The sequence below is a fragment of the Ceratotherium simum genome, chromosome 13, assembly GCF_057802395.1.
Source record: "Ceratotherium simum simum isolate JZ-2026a chromosome 13, ASM5780239v1, whole genome shotgun sequence".
In the NCBI taxonomy this organism is placed as follows: Eukaryota; Metazoa; Chordata; class Mammalia; order Perissodactyla; family Rhinocerotidae; genus Ceratotherium; species Ceratotherium simum.
In genome coordinates, this window is record NC_141912.1 from 56,050,918 (window position 1) to 56,067,219 (window position 16,302).

General features: G+C 42.9%; 1 protein-coding gene across 1 annotated transcript; it reads left to right on the forward strand.

Moving 5' to 3' along the window:
- The first annotated feature begins 436 nt into the window (after window positions 1-436).
- On the forward strand, window positions 437-13,804 carry BAG2 (BAG cochaperone 2). Its single transcript, XM_004423995.3, has 3 exons — window positions 437-615; window positions 9,122-9,231; window positions 12,351-13,804. The coding sequence occupies exons 1-3, from the start codon at window positions 503-505 to the stop codon at window positions 12,761-12,763; spliced, it is 636 nt and encodes a 211-aa protein (XP_004424052.1). The 5' UTR covers window positions 437-502; the 3' UTR covers window positions 12,764-13,804.
- Window positions 13,805-16,302: the final 2,498 nt, after the last annotated feature.

The window sequence follows — 16,302 nt, forward strand, 5'->3', positions numbered from 1 at the left end:
TGCCGGGAGAAACCGTGGGAAGGCGTCTCTGAGTAACACACCCACCCTAGCGTTGGCACCTTCGCGCGGGGGGAGCTGGTGGCATCAGAGGGCCGCGGCCTCACGGGGCAGGGATGGGGGGTGTTCTGTGGGTCTCCGCATCGGTTTCAGTTGTGCCAGGGCCGGAGAGAAGGATCCGGCGCCACGCTGGGTCCTCCCCTTTGTGCGCCCGTCCCGCCAGGTGCCTCGGAGGCCCCCTGGCTTCGCTCCTCAGGCCCCGGGCCCTGGCGGCCCATCCCGAGCCCCCCTGGCCGGCGAGCTGCCCCGGCCCCGCGGCCGGCGCGCCTGCCCTTGTTTGGCCACGCGGCGGCGGCGGAGTCGGCGCGTCCTCGGGCCGCCCCCCGCGGGCGTCAGAGGGGCGGGCGCCCCGCGCGGTGACGGCGACGCCTGCGGCCGCCGAGCTCGCCACTCGCGCCGCCGGAGAGCCCGGTGACCTCTCGGCCGCCCCGCCTCGGAGGCTCCGATGGCTCAGGCGAAGATCAACGCGAAAGCCAACGAGGGGCGCTTCTGCCGCTCCTCCTCCATGGCCGACCGCTCCAGCCGCCTGCTGGAGAGCCTCGACCAGCTGGAGCTCAGGTGAGCGGCGGCCCGGGCCGCGCCCGGCGTGGGGGTCCCGGCGGCTGGGCGGCTTGACACGTGCTCTCGGTGGAGACGGGGCGCTCTGCTCTGCGTCCCGGGCTCTCTGCTCGGCTCGGCTCGGCTCAGAGCGCGCTCGGTTTAAGCCACACCTGCGCGCGCGTTCCTGTGGCCACGCTCTCGGGCAGGACCTGAGCGTTTGGGGGCCGAGAACAATCAGAACATGCAAGTTCTGGTGACGTTGGTTCGGATTAGGGACTGTGACACTCCAGGTCTCCAGAACTTCTAGAACCTTCTGTGTGCCGGTATATGGTCTTCCCAGATGTTTTTAACTTACTCTTTTCCTATTAGGCATTTTTAAGAGAGGCAGCAGCTTAGTGGTCCCTGATGTGAATGATCCGTTTCTTTGCTCCAGAACACTTAAGAGCAAAAATTAAAAATCCAGGAATCCATCTGATGGCAAGGATTAGAGAGGAGGAGGGCAAACGAGGGGCTGCGGGGGTCGGCAGCTGGGTGCTTTGTGGAAGGAAGACCCTGCAGCTTCCGTGTCGCCTAACCCCGCATGCGGTGCTCAGCCCTTCCGTTAGCCTCACGGTGGATTGTGCGCCTCCGTGCACAGGAGACTCTGTGCCGCCACCTTCTTGAAAGTGCCAGTCACTGGCCTGAAAGCACAAGATAGTCACAGGTTCCCCCCCCAACTCATTAAGATTTTATTAAGTAATTAATATAGTCGTAGGCTTGTATGGAACTTCTAAATAATGTATGATAAATTTTGGAAACACTTTTCCTTTTACAGGGTATGGAAACTTTTATGTACTTTCTGTAAACATTTATGTCACTAAAGTTGTGTAAATGTGTGCAGGTGTTGTTAAATGAAAATCTTATTAAGGCACCCACAATCCCCTGAAACTGCACAGAATTTTTTTCCATAGTTTTTACCGGCTTCTGGGTGAGCAAAGGAGTGTGTAAACCAACAATTTCAAGAAGCAATGCATATATGCCTTTATCCCCCTCAATTAGTGTACCAGAAGAAGAAGAGGTGTCTATTTGCCGGGAAAGAGCATTAATAACCACAGTGTATCTCAGCAAATGAGGCATTTATTATTATCATTACCCCGAGGAAAGAGTCAGAAAATGAGAAATTCTCCCTCCACAATGATTTCATGGATGGCAACAGATAGAGAAACCAGAGCCAAAACCACGTTCTGGGGTTCTGCTCAGAATGAGACACATGGAACAGCAGCAGAAAATTGCTTCCCCGTGGTTGAGCCTGGTGCATTCCACCCCCAGAAAAAGCAGGAGCAGAACTAGAGGTCCTGCCCTCAACTGTTTAACTTCCCTCTGAATGATAATATTTTCCTTTCTGTAGCAGCATAAGAGGTAACTCACACGTCTCCCCCAAGGCACGTCTCCCCCAGGGCTTTACAACTTTGAGGGCATGTTCTCCACCATTTCAGGAGTCTCTCTCCTCTCAGCAGAAAAAAAGGATTTTTTTCTTAAAGGAATGAGGAGGATGTTGCCCCTCCTTCCTTCAAGCTGAGTCATTGTCCTCAAACTTGGATTAATTTCTCACATGTGGTAGGTACAAAAACAGTCAAGTGCTCATCTTGAAAAGAAAGCCTCTGGTTTTGAGTATTTATTATAGTCTAATGTTCGACTAATGTCAAATGAATTCTGATTATTGTGTACAAGTGATTAAATTATAATTTGCTTAACTAACCCTTGACCTGAGGAGTATCAACTTACAAAAACAAAACCCAGTTTACGAGGCAAAGCATTTATTTGGGATTGAAGAATTGCAATTCTGGTAGCACGGATCCAGGTAGAAACCCAAATAGTGTCCTGATTACAGGAGAGGGGCTCAGGGCTTTTATGGGAAAAGGGAGGAGGACTGGTGCGTTGTATTAAGGAAGAGTTCACTGATGCTAGATGAGGGAAGGCTAGGATTGTACTTCAGAGGTTGGCTCGAGATTCGGTCATCAGGCAGAAGGCTAGACTTGTGCTTCATTGATTGGTTAGTGATTCGGTCATCGGCAAAGTCCAGTTTCATCAGTCCCTACAAACGGGATATTCTCGTCCACACTGACTTCTTGGAATGTTGGCGGTGTGGTCCAGTTTGGAAGATGAAGAAAACAAGACCGGTGCCAGGCAATTTCTCTGAAATGGCTGCTCTGCCTCCATTTTAATATGGCTCCACTCACGTCGTCTTCCACATTAGGAAGGACTGATCAATATGTGTCTAATTGGTCATTTTAAGGACTTTTCTAGTAATTTTAGACTTTTGTAAGCTTTGTTTCTTCCTTTAAAAAAAGTAATACTGACTGGAAACTAAGGAAGTGTTTCAGAAGGCAAGCAAAAATAGAGAAAAGGCTAATGCTGATCCATTCAAGTCTGTTTGAAACCACAGGGGCAGTGTCCCAGAGCGGTACACTGTTCAAGACTAGAGTCAGGCCTAGAACATCAATATTTAAAAGAAAACATGATATTTGTCTGTAATTTTGCTCTAATAGTTTAACTTCATGTTACGGACGGCTGATCATGCCGCATACGGGGTAGAGTCAGCCGGTGCAGTTGGCACTTAGGGGCTTGCATTTACTGCTCCCCAGCCACACTAGTTTTGTCAGCTGTGGTGAAAACTTCTTCCATATGAAACTGAAAACAGAATTATGCTAAATGCTTTATGACCCGGCCTGTGAACTGGTGTACCTGATGTTTAAAATGCTTTAAAATGTTTGGCAGCATTCTACAGATCGTTAAAGAAATTCCATTTGTTTCTAAACTTTACGACACTAGCCTTTCTTTTTTGACTCCAACCCATCTGCCTTTTTGCTTCCTCCTAAAAAGGCGATCCTTCCTCTCCTGGTTTTCATGGCCACTTCTAAATGGTGTCTGATTTCTGCATTCCTCAGTGGTTCAAGTTGTTACTTTTTTTAACAGTTATAATTTATAAATAATACATGCTACCCTATATTCATTTAATGGGCACCAACTATATGCCAGCCCCCATGCCTTTGTGGAAGTTACTTTTACCTCCATTCTCCTGATGGGAAATTGGGGCTTAGGAAGTTCAGTGACTTGTCCACGGTCACGCAGCTAGAACCCAGGAAGACTGGCTATAGAGCTTAATACTTTCTGCCTGAATTTTCTTAAATATGTCATGTTTCAAAATGTACAAGTAGTATATGGATAAATATATGATTTTACTGAAAGAGGTGAACATTCCATTTAAGCTGGTGTTTAATTCAGTAAATATTGAACACCCAATTTGTGCCAGTTCTTGACTGACTCCTGGAAGGCTCTGGATGGTGAATGGCAGAAGGGAAAATGACAGGACTGGGAGACTGGCTGTTCACAGATTTCTCAAAACTGATCATATTGTTCCTCCTTCCCCCTGCCATCAGCCATTTGCTTACACAGCAGCCGGGGAATGAAGGGTTGGGGCAGGGGGTGATGTGGCTCATTTGGCTGAAAGCTTCCTGTTGCTTACAGTTTCTTGAGATGTGCCAGTGTCCCAGGAGTCATGAAACAAGATGGCATCATAGTTAATATTGTATAACAGCTTCTAATTTAAAAGAGCACTTTTCATATACATTGTCATTTGAACCTTTAAGGTAGGAGGGGGACACATTATCTCTTCTAGAAATGAAGGAACTGAGGTCAGGAGGGATTGAGTGGCTTGCCTAAGGCCACACGACTGATGAGTAGCTCCTAACAGTAAACACCAGTCCCTTTTTCACATCAAAGTGTCTCAAGAGTGAAGGTAGGCCGGCCCGGTGGCGCAAGCGGTTGGGTGCGCGCGCTTCGCTGCAGCGGCCCGGGGTTCGCCGGTTCGGAGCCCGGGCGCGCACCGACGTGCCTCTGGTTAAGCCATGCTATGGCGGCATCCCATATAAAGTGGAGGAAGATGGGCATGGATGTTAGCCCAGGGCCAGTCTTCCTCAGCAAAAAGAGGGAGATTGGCAGATGTTAGCTCAGGGCTGGTCTTCCTCACAAAAAGAAAAAAAAAAGAGTGAAGGTAACTTAATATTTTGGTGATGATTAGGGAAACCCTTCAAGATTTACATTGTGTAAAATATAAGTGATCACTGTAGTATTCTTTTGATAGAAGAGTATTGAATAAGAGACAGGACTATGATTTTAAGAGCCTGTTTTAGAAATTATTTCTTTCAAATAAATCCACACTGGAAGCATTTGCCATTTCCCCTCCTTTTTTTGAAAGCAAAAATTCTTATTATTTTATAAGCCTTCATAATGGTAAGGACATAATGAATACCATGCAGCTGAGGTTTGCCAGCACCAATTCTAGGCACATTACACATATGAACTCATAATTTTTTTAGTCGATGCCGTCAGTCACTGTGTTGAACTCTTTACCTGCTTTACTTGATTCAGTCACGATCACCATCTCATTATTCCTGTTTCATCAATGAGGAGACTGAGGCAAAGAGAGCTGAAGTAATTACTCAAGGTCACCCAGCTAGTAAGCGGCAGCAGTGGTTTGCACAGGTGGACGGAACAGTCCCTGCAGTTTCGCCTGCCTGCTGTGTTAGCCGACAGATCCATGGTGGCCACAGGCTGCTGAGATGGCTGTTGGGCCTCTCCTAAGTCTCTCAGCAATTGTCCTTTAGATACCAGGCTCCCGAGACTGTGGGATGTGGAGACCTGGAGACTAGCTGGGGATGTGTGCACTTGAGTTTTGTCCTCAGAAGAATATTCTGACTAGAATTTCTTTTTATTCATGCCTGTTTAGTCGTGATTTCATGCCGAGAGTTTTCCAGGAGCACAGCCCAGGCCAGCCTTGGTGTGAGGATAAGTTCTTTCCCAATTTGGACATGTAGCCCTTCCAGGATCTGTTAGTAAAAACAGAACTGCCCTCTCCGCCAAGAGAAGTGTTGTCAAATGCCGTGTTAAGAAACATGAAGGATAAAGTGAGATGGTCCGACACTTGTCTAACCAGAGTTTCAGAAGGAAATAATAGAATGGAGAACAGGGAATATTTGAAGACATGACGGCTAACAGTTTTCTAGAACTAATGGAAAGGTTGTAGACAAAAAGATTTATATATGAGTTGAATTTAAGGGTATCAGCTGATAAACAGTACAAATATTACTTAAATTAAGTAGAGATCTAGGTTCAGCTTTTTAAAAGGAAAAATTAAAATTTGATATAGTCCCTATACTAGACAGACGTAGAGTGCTAAGGGAGGCACTGATTGCCTCAAGGGAGAGGAAGCAGTTCCTGCCAAAAAGGATTGGCTTGTGAAAAAGGATCACCCTGTAGACAAGGGTCAGGGATAAAGAATGTTCAGGAAGAGGGAACAGCAAACGAAGGGTCCATGATGCCAAAAAAACCCTTGGAATCTTTACATTCTGAACAGTGACATTCTACCTTTGCTATGAAATGAAACAGGTATACATGAAAACATATATAAAAAGTTCTGTAAAAGATGAAATCTGTTTTTCACAGAGAAAATGCCCTGGCGATTTCTAGCCTTGTGGGAAAAAACCCACAAAACTTAAAGGTTCCATCTAATTTTCTCTATATTTGGTCTCATTTGATGACAAAATATCTTCTTCATGTGACAGATTTATTATATTTTTTTCCAGACTGTTTCCTTTTAAACCATTTTCCTGTTAACAACTCCGTGAACTTATGGTTGTAACTTGTTGTTGTAAATGAAGCCTTCCTTTTTAGAATAACATTCAGTTCTCTATCATCTTATATTTGAATACAAACTGGAGAGTGTTGAAAAATTAATCCCTTCTTTCAACATCTCTTTTACCAATTGGATGATTCATCTGTGTCATTGTTTGTGTTTGTAGCATAAATATTGTGTGTAAGTGCCAACTCTCTCTCACATCTACTGGGCCCTAGTTTATCTGTCTGCGAGTTTGCTAATGTAAAATGTGTGAGGACATAATGAATGGTACTGGAAGAGGGCCTGATATTGTATTATTACTATTTTAAAGAAGATTGTTTTTAATTGTGTTTTCCAGCCAAATTTGTCACGTAAGATTCTTACCAGCTCTTTGCTTTTACTGGCTCGTATAAACACAAAGTCCAACGTATATTTAGTATCTTGATGAATAAAGAGACCCTGTGACTTGACAGTGTATCAGTGCTATTTTGGGGGGTAACAGGTGGGTGCCCTGTTGGGGAAAAGGCATATGTGTGGCTGGGGTGGGGAGGGGGGTCCTTATATGGAAAGGACACGTGCTAAGACCTTGGTGAAGTGGTTCCTTCTGTGCCCACGTAAGGCAACAACCAGGATTAGGTCTTCCATGATCTTGTGTTTCTACGACCATCTGAATACTGGGGATAGGTCTGTCACTATTTATTTTGCAAAAGTTGGCAACTTCGTTAGTTTCAGTGTAATATATAACAAGCAAGTGCCCTGGAAACAGAGCGCTTAAAATATACAGGATTTTTTTTCTCTTGCTCTCCTGATTCCACAGCCTAGTAAAGTGACTGGGTGTGCTCCTGTGTGTGTGTGGTAAGTGCATGTGTGTGTACAGTTGGGGAAAGTAGTGCTTCTAGAGTTGGATCAGGGCTTTGTACCAAAAACCTACAGAGGCATTCCCTTTAAATTCAGGAACAGACAACAACACCCTTTCTCACCACCACTGTTTAATAATACAGTACCGAAGGACTTTAGTCAATATTATAAAGAAAGAAAATAGGAGCTAATAGGATTGAAAAGGAAGAGATAGATAACTGTCCTTTTTTGCAGATAATATGATCATCAATCTACAAGAACCAACAGAATCAAAAGACAAACCATTAAAATTAATAAGTGTAAACCACAGTTGCCAGTTACAAGATGAATCTACAAAAACAGCATTTCTCTAACCAGCAATAACCAACTAGAAAATGTAATTAAAAATATATTATTCACAATAGCAAGAATATCCACAAAGTATCAAAACACTCAAAAGAGTCCACAAGACTACCATTAAGAATACTTCAAAAAGTATAAAGAATAGAGAAGAGGATCTGAATAAATGGAGAGACATATCATGCCTTTAGATGGAATGACAATATTCTAGAGATGTCAGATTTACCCCAGGTTTTTGAGAAACCCAATAAACTTACTTTAGCGTGTATATGACGGAATGAAAGTTCCATCATAGCTAAGTTAAATAGCTAAGTTGTCTTTGAAGAAGATTCCATATTACAAGGATGGTGCTATTTTTAAAAAAATGGGTGTTGGTTTAAGAAAAATCAAATATAGTAATGGCTGGAATAGAGATTTTGGAGGTAGACAATCTACAAATCATTGGGGGAAAGATGGATTTTTGGTGGATAATGTTGGGGAAAATGGTTCACTATTTGGAGAAAAATAAAATCTTACCTAACCACATACAGGGGTGCATTCTAGATGGATTAAGACATAAATATGAGAAAGGTACAGCGATAACATTAATGTAGTAAAATATCTTATGACCTAGGGATGAGGAAGACCCTGAAACAAAACTTCAGAAGCATAAACCATAAGGCAAAACAAAACCAAGAAAAGATGAATTTGTTCACTTCAAAATAAGGATCTTTGTCCATGAGGTACATCCCGGAGTAAGTTCATGTGTGACAGGATGGGAGAAGATGGCTGCAGTGTCTGGAACCAACAAGGGATTAATACCTTGAGTATGCAGGTCAATAAGAGGACAGTGAGCCCTGGTTAAAAACGAAAAACCAAATAGGCAAAGGCTATGAACAGGCTAACAAAGATGTAAGGAGATGGCCAAAATGATTAGTAATGAACGCAATGCAAATTAAGTCCTGCATACCACTGTACACTTATTAGACTGGCAGCAAATAGTTGGAAAATGCTGCACATTGGTAGGGTTGTGGGGACACAGGCTGTGGGGACCCCTATGCTTTGCTGCCGGGAACAGGGCCTAGTACGGCCATTCTGGAGAACAATGCTAGTCCTGAGTCAAATTGAGGGTCGGCATACCCTGTGTCTCTGCATTCTGCCCTGGGATGTATCCTAAGGAGATTCTCTTTCAGGTCCATAGGGGACATGTATTCACTGGTGTTATTTGTGGTGACGAAAGGTGGGGGACAAGGTGAGTGTCTCCACGGAGGAGTGGAGGTAAGATCAGGTGCATATACATGTGGAGTATTTATCATGCAGCAGTTAGAAGCTACTGATTAGATGTACACATAGGGACCTGCATGGTTCTTAATAAAATAATGCTGAGTGAAAAAAGAAACAGTGAGAGATAAGTAAGTTAAAAATAGACGAATAAGGAAGTACAGATTTTGGAAGAACAAATACAAATAGATAAACACTAAGTAGAAGATTGCCCTATGAGTGGGAGGAAAATGGGAGCTGGGTAAGTGGATTAAAAACAATAGAAAAATTCAAGAATAAAAAATAAAAAGGAATAAAGAATTTTTGAAAAATGTTCCTGATGATCTTTAAACTTGAGTTGGATTGAAGAGAGAGAGATGAGGAAAACTAATCTTCCATATTGTAACTGTTTTGTTTTCCCAATCTATGAAGGGTGGAAGCTCTGAGAGAAGCAGCCACTGCTGTTGAGCAGGAGAAAGAAATCCTCCTGGAAATGATCCACAGTATCCAGAATAGCCAGGACATGAGACAGATCAGCGACGGTAAGGCTGTTTCCTCAGGAGGGGGCTCGTCTTTTTACACTCACTCCTTTAAGGGGTTTCAAGTGTGGCTCAGGTCTTGCTTGACTTGAGTATGAGTACACGAGGCCTCAGCATTTGGTGTGAGCAGCAGAGAGCAGCTGTGGCTGTCAGTTATTACAGGAGCCACAACCGAGACCATTCTTGGGGCTGGAAGTGATAGAGAAAGGCCTGCAGGCTCCCGAAGAGCTGGCCCCAAGCGGAAAGGCCCTGCCCTTGACCTCAGGTTCCCCCTAACTTCAATTCTTTAGTTACTGGACTGTAGAAGATGTAGAAGCAGAGGGAAAAGGTGAGAGATTGGAAGCAGAGACGACAAAAGGAGATGAATTGAGGTGTAACTTAAAGAGATGAAGGGGAGAAAATGCAGAGAAAATAAATTACGGATTCAGTAAAACCCCATTAATGTAAAAATGTGCAATCATTTTTGTATGAAAAGCAGGACTGCCCATGGAGGAACAGGTCACCTGTGATTTTCTTTCACTGCAGTGGTCTCCCTAATTTGGCTCCTTTGGTGCCTCCCAGACAAGCTGGTGGGCCAGGTAGCTGGTGGGGCACGTGTGCAGTCTAACTCCAGACCAGAGCTGTTCCACATCCACAGCGGGGTCAAGATCTAGTCTGTCTCGTCACCATCCTGGCCAAAGATGAATGAATTAGGAAGGAAGTTACAGAGCAGTTCAAATAGTGTTACCGCCCAGTGTGGGGCCTTCTGCTCGCTGCAAGACATGCCAATAGTCAAGAGGCAAGGTGGTAGGAGAGAAAGGACTTTTTTATTACAGCTTGCTAACAAGAGGGAAGATGGCCGACTCATGTCTGAAAAAAACCATCCTGAGGGGGCACAAATCTTATAGCAGTTATGTAGGCTGGTGGGTTATAGGGGAGGGGGTTAGGAATGTTGACCCTCTGGTGTTACAGACTGGAATTGCCACACCACATCTTTCAGTTTTCATTGATGATGGCTATCAGCATAGACTTTCTGTTTGGGGGTCATCACATTCCTAAGAAACTCAAAAAAACAAAGTTATCATCTTATCGCAGCTGGGAGGTACACGCACAAGCAGGGGTCGTAACATCTACAGAGCAGGTAGATCTGCTGGAGGGTGCATATCCAGCTGGGTTAGTTTGTCAGAGGTCATTCAAAGTTACAACAGAGTTTTTCTTTTCTACAATATGGCTTCCCTCGTGTCAACCTTGTCTTCAGCTGGTATCAATAGGAGATTGCTGACTTTTTCATATAAATGAAATGTTGATACGGTGTTCTGTGGGGGAGGAAGAATATTCCTCTACCCACTAGGTCCATCTGGCTGATCTAAGAATTAAATTGACAATGAGACAGAATAACAGGAGAAAATCAAACAAAGTTTAATAACATGTATACACCAGAGAAACCCAGGAAAACTGAGTAACTCTCCAAAATGGCCAAAGCCACCACCTTAAATACCATCTTCAGCTAAAGACAAAGGAGAATGTTGGGGGTAGTGGTTTGGGACTTCAAAGGGGAGGAAGGCAATTCACATGAAGATGGGAAAGCAAATGTTTGGTAAACAAATGTTTGCTGGGCCCTCTATAGACAATGAGAGAGAACTTTGGTAAAAATGGGCCTTGCTAGGCGCCTTCCTGTCTACCACACCTAGAGTTATCTACAGTGTTAGCTCCTTCCTGGGACAGGCCTTCTATCTTAAATTCTTTTAGGCAATTAGGGGAGAAGGTCAAAGTTTCTTTCTGAGTCTTTTGTTCTTAAAAATAATCAAGCCAAAGAGACACATTTCAGGGTGGCAGATTCTGATCTCCCACAGCCCCTTTCCCACCATTGCCTCTTTGTGCCGGCCAGGACTTAGCCCATGGCCTGTTTAATTTTGTCTGCAAGGGATGAAGTCAGTGTCTCATTTGGAGGCCAGCTTTTCCTCCACTATCATGGCTATGTTTTCTTAGCTAAAATCGAGGCATTGGATTCTGATACACAGGCAGAATACACCACCCCCAAACATGCCTCTTGGGCATAAGGATTATTTTGAGCTGATTATTTTTGAGAAACTGCAGACACAAGAGAATCTCTGAAAATGGAGTAGAAATTACCCTTTTGTAAGAGACATTTACATTTATAAAGGAAATTTCCATTTCTAAGGATATCTCCCTTTCTGTACCAGGAAGAGAAGGATGACTCTGAATCAGAAAACTCTTATCAACAGAGAAGCCACCTACTACTAAATTTGCATAACAACCTGACCCTTGTTTATCCAGCTTTTCCTGGTCACCTCCCATAACTGGTCTCCCTCCCTCCCCAACATCTTTGTGTTTCGCTGAAGATGGTCTTTAAGGTGGTGGCTTGGACCATCTGGGAATCTCCAGTGTATATGTGAGGTACACATGTTAAGAAACTTCTGTTTTTTTCTTGTTAATCTGTCTTTTATCACAGGGGTTCTCAGCCAAGAACTCGGAAAGGTAGAGGGAAAATTATGTTTCCTCCTTACATGCACGTCCTTATGGAGAGACCCAGGACATCTGATCTCCACACTCAAACCACACAAAACCCTAGTTATGCTCACTGTTCACTCTGTTCTAACTTGATCTCCATTCCAGTGACAACTGCACACCTGCCCAAACGTTTGAAACATGTATAAAGACTTTCAGATTACTCTCTGTAATCTAATACACTTCAGCAGTTAATCTTATACGCTATAGTTTTAACTTTTACCTTTAAAAAATGTATTGCAGGGGCTGGCCTGGTGGCGTAGAGGTTAAGTTCATGCGTTCCGCTTCAGCGGCCCGGGGTTCGCCAGTTCAGATCCTGGGCGTGGACCTACTCACCGCTCATCAAGCCATGCTGAGGCGGTGTCCCACATAGAAGAGCTACAACTCTACAACTATGATACACAACTATGTACTGGGGCTTTGGGGAGAAAAAAGAAAAAGAGGAAGATTGGCAGCAGATGTTAGCTCAGGGCCAATCTTTCTAAAAAAAAAAAAAATTTATACCAGTGGTAAGCTTACAGAAAATAGATTTAGCCACAAATGAATGCTTTAGTGTTCTTGACATAGATAAGTTTGTCTCATACTGATTGATATTTCAAACTTTTTATGTTTAGGAGAGAGAGAAGAATTAAATCTGACGGCAAACCGTTTGATGGGACGAACCCTCACCGTTGAAGTTTCAGTAGAAACCATTAGAAACCCCCAGCAGCAAGAATCCCTAAAGCATGCCACAAGGATTATTGACGAGGTGGTCAGTAAGTTTCTGGATGATCTGGGAAACGCCAGGAGTCACTTAATGTCACTCTATAGTGCATGTTCATCTGAGGTGCCCCCTGGGCCAGTTGATCAGAAGTTTCAATCCATCGTAATTGGCTGTGCTCTTGAAGATCAGAAGAAAATTAAGAGAAGATTGGAGACTCTGCTTAGAAATATTGAAAACTCTGACAAGGCCATCAAGCTGTTAGAGCATTCTAAAGGAGCTGGTTCCAAAACTCTGCAACCAAATGCTGAAAGCAGATTTAATTAGTTTTCGAATCTAAGAGCACTTATAAATAATGACGTAAAAATGATAAAATACTATTTTAAGTGATAACTAGTTCTTTGTTAGGCATAACAACTCATTTGATACTGACAGTTGTTTCGGAAAAGGAAAATATTCCAGTGTTATCAGTTTTGTGAATAACAGTTAAAACCAGAAATATTTTAATTATCTTTCTAGAATTTTTAGATTGAATTCTTGTCTTGTACTAGGATCTAGCACGTAATACATATATTTTTTTATTATTCTGTGGGAAAAGTAAGTGCTCGGCTGGGGGCGAAAGCGTCACTGTTCCTTCCTTGGCTTATCTGGCTCAGAGACACACGGGCACACGGGCATTTGGCTGACGAGCAATGCTTTACCTTAAGCAGCACATACTTCCTACACATCCATAGTTAACCAAGCGGTGTGCTTAGAGGGATAAAAGGAAGCACAAAGTAAGAACCCTTCCCTACATCTTCTTTCACTCAGTAGGTTTTTTAGACATCTGTATCAAATTATTTTCAACTTAAAGATTTATGCCTCTCATAATGTAAATGTATTTCTTGATATACATGAAAACATGACATAAAATGCGAAAGAATTACCTCTAATTTTACCACTGTGAACAACTATATAGCCAGTTCATCTTTTTCCAAATGCATCATTTCTCTAAATTTTTAATCATTACAGAAATACGATGATGTACCTTGCCTTTAAAAAAAGTTAAATGCAACTATAAAGTCTGTTTAATTGTCAGCTTTAAAACTTCCATTCTGGGTAGTTGTACAGTTTACTTACCCATTCTCCTTACTGGACATATAGGTTGTTTCCAATTTGTTGCTTATTACTGCAACATATTTATGTACATAGAGCTTTTCCCTTCTTTTGTTTCTGATTTTCTTTGTATAAATTCCCAGCAGTGGGATTTACTGGGTCAAAGGGTATATACAACATTTTCATGGCTTGACATACTACCAAATTTTTTTTGTATGAGTTATATCAATTTATACTGTCTTCAATAATTAAAATGTAGCTATTTCACTGAAAGCTTTCCAGCATTGAGCATTATTTTTTTCTAATAGCCATGGAACAACTTACTTTAGTCTGCATTTTGTTTACTAACAAGGTAGACCAGTGTATTGATTATTCCTTTATCTGTGCTAATTGAAGCAACTATAGAACACTTTTATTTGTTCAAAGTAACTAGTGCTATTGATACACAAAATCTCAACTTCCCCCAAAACTACTTCAAAATGAATACATCAAACTCAATTTTCATTAGAATGTAGCTATTCTTTCACACTGGAAAAAAAAGTCAAGATCCAGATTGATTTTATATATTTATATCTCTCAATGCAAACAACATTGAGCTTCATTTTCTGGACAAAAATGCCAAATTAGTCTCTCTTCATAAAAAGCAATTACAATCTGAGGACATTCATGGTTGTTTTGGTTGCCAGCCCCAAGTCTGCCTCATTTAAATCTTTCCATTTTGTGGGAAACAGTCTCTGTGATAACTGGGGCAAAGCCTCTTGATTTGTCAGTAGACGCTAATTTGCTATCATCAGGCTCCCTGTCAGATAAAGACTTTGTGTGTGCCATCTTTTTATGTCTTTTGAAAATAAGGAGGCAATCAAGTTTTCCTCAAGTTCTCAAGGACTGTCAGCATCTGTAAATCCCTTCCACTCTTCCCCTTCACTCCATGTTAGCCTAAGACTTTTCCTAACACAAAACATCCCGGCTCTGTCTCCTCAACCTTTGTATTCTTCGCAATTTCTTAACCATTTTTTGTGATAGAGGTTTACTGGAGGCCATTCATTATCACAGACTTGAAAGGCTGTGATCTACATTCTCCAAGCAGCTGTAGTCCAGGTCTGCAGCGTCTCCACCCTCTACCTCCAGCTTGAGCCACATTCCAAGGTGGGGCCCTCAAGGTGTTGATTCTTAACATTTATTTTATTTATAAGAATGGGAATGTATTATTTTCAAATGATGAAACTCCCAAGAGTCACATTTTTACCTTCACTTAAACTGTCATGTTTTATCTAGATAACAAATTGGGACTACAAGGGACTTCAGAGTAGATGTTTTGCCTTATGTTGATACATTGCCTGACAGCCCTGTTCAAATTCCATACCATTCCTAGAATGTAGCAGTCTTAGGATAGCCCTTCTGCATCCCTCATGAGCACTGCATCCCAGCAGTGTTCCCATCCCCATTGTGGCTCCTCTCCTGGTGTGTGTGTAGCCAGCAGGACCTGCAGGGGAGTTGACAGAGGAGCACTCAATGTTCACCAATTGAGGACAGACTGACCACGCTGCCTGGTTAAAACTCTGCCAGATGTAGAACTGACCCTTCTGGTATTTTAATATAGGAACTCCTGACATTGGAAAAATCCCTAAAGCTTTCAGAGGGATGGGAAGGGGAGAGCTAACAGGAAAGAATGTGAACTGGTGGCTTCCAGCTGGCCATGCTTCACTCTCAGTACAGCACTGCGTCCCCCAGGGGGCACTATCCACACTATCCCACAAGCACAGTGTCCTCCCTTTAATTTAATGAGACATTAGCCAAGTGAGGTATCATGCAGAGGGACACGAGTGCAGGCACGGTCCTTTGTATTAAAGGAGCTCCGTCTAGCGCCCTGACTCAAAATGCTTGGAATTCACCTAAAGAGGTGATTACTAATTAGAGAACTCTGCTTCGACATTTTAAAATTGGAAAACATGAAAGAATTTACCAACCACAGAAAGTAGCAGAGTAAGGATGTGGCAAACTAAATTACATGTAATGATTTTTAACTAGGAAACATGCAGGCATTTGTCCCTTTCAAAGGACTGATGGTAACAGATGCTGATATACTTGGAGTACATTTATGTGATGATGCTATTTTTGATGGCTGGATTTTACAATTATTCAAAGACAAAAATGAAAGTAAAACCTGAGAATTCTGGAAAAGAAAGGCAACAAGGACATCAGTGAGCTTGAAATTCTTTGTGTGTGTGTCTCCTCATACAACAAGCAAGCCAACTGACACAGACCTTCTGTTTAGGGACATGACCACATTTGGAAGTTTTTGAAAATCATGAAGCAAGAGTAAACAATTTGAACTGGACCACACAAATCTTATTAATTATCCACCTCAAACCACTAAATACTATAGCAAACACACTTCCCTTGCATATAGTGGGCATTCAGATCACCGTGGCGTTCACTCACGTGTGTTTGTGAGGGCTGATTTCAGTCTCTAGTCCAGCTTTAAGATGCAATATTCCAGCGTAACCAGAACAGTTGGTAAGTTGGGCACAGTTTGTGCAGGAATTTGACAAAGGGGTCAGAAAAGACTGAAAAACCTGGAAACTGACCTAGCATTGGGATCCAGGGAGTATTAAAAACACATCTGCAAATATAACCGTCAGACCTCAGGTCTGAAGATGATACAGGCCCTGGGACAGAACACAGCACACACACAGGCTTAATTAAGCTCTGCTGCAGGAAGAGGCGGTGGGAGCTCCCCACCCCAGGTCTTACCAGCAGAGGGCCCGGGC

Bases quoted from the DNA above. Each gene is read 5' to 3' on its own strand.
- BAG2 (XM_004423995.3), top strand. From the start codon at position 503: ATGGCTCAGGCGAAGATCAACGCGAAAGCCAACGAGGGGCGCTTCTGC. The intron at 616-9,121 runs GTGAGCGGCGGC...CAATCTATGAAG, and splicing joins CTCGACCAGCTGGAGCTCAG to GGTGGAAGCTCTGAGAGAAG. The intron at 9,232-12,350 runs GTAAGGCTGTTT...TTTTATGTTTAG, and splicing joins CATGAGACAGATCAGCGACG to GAGAGAGAGAAGAATTAAAT.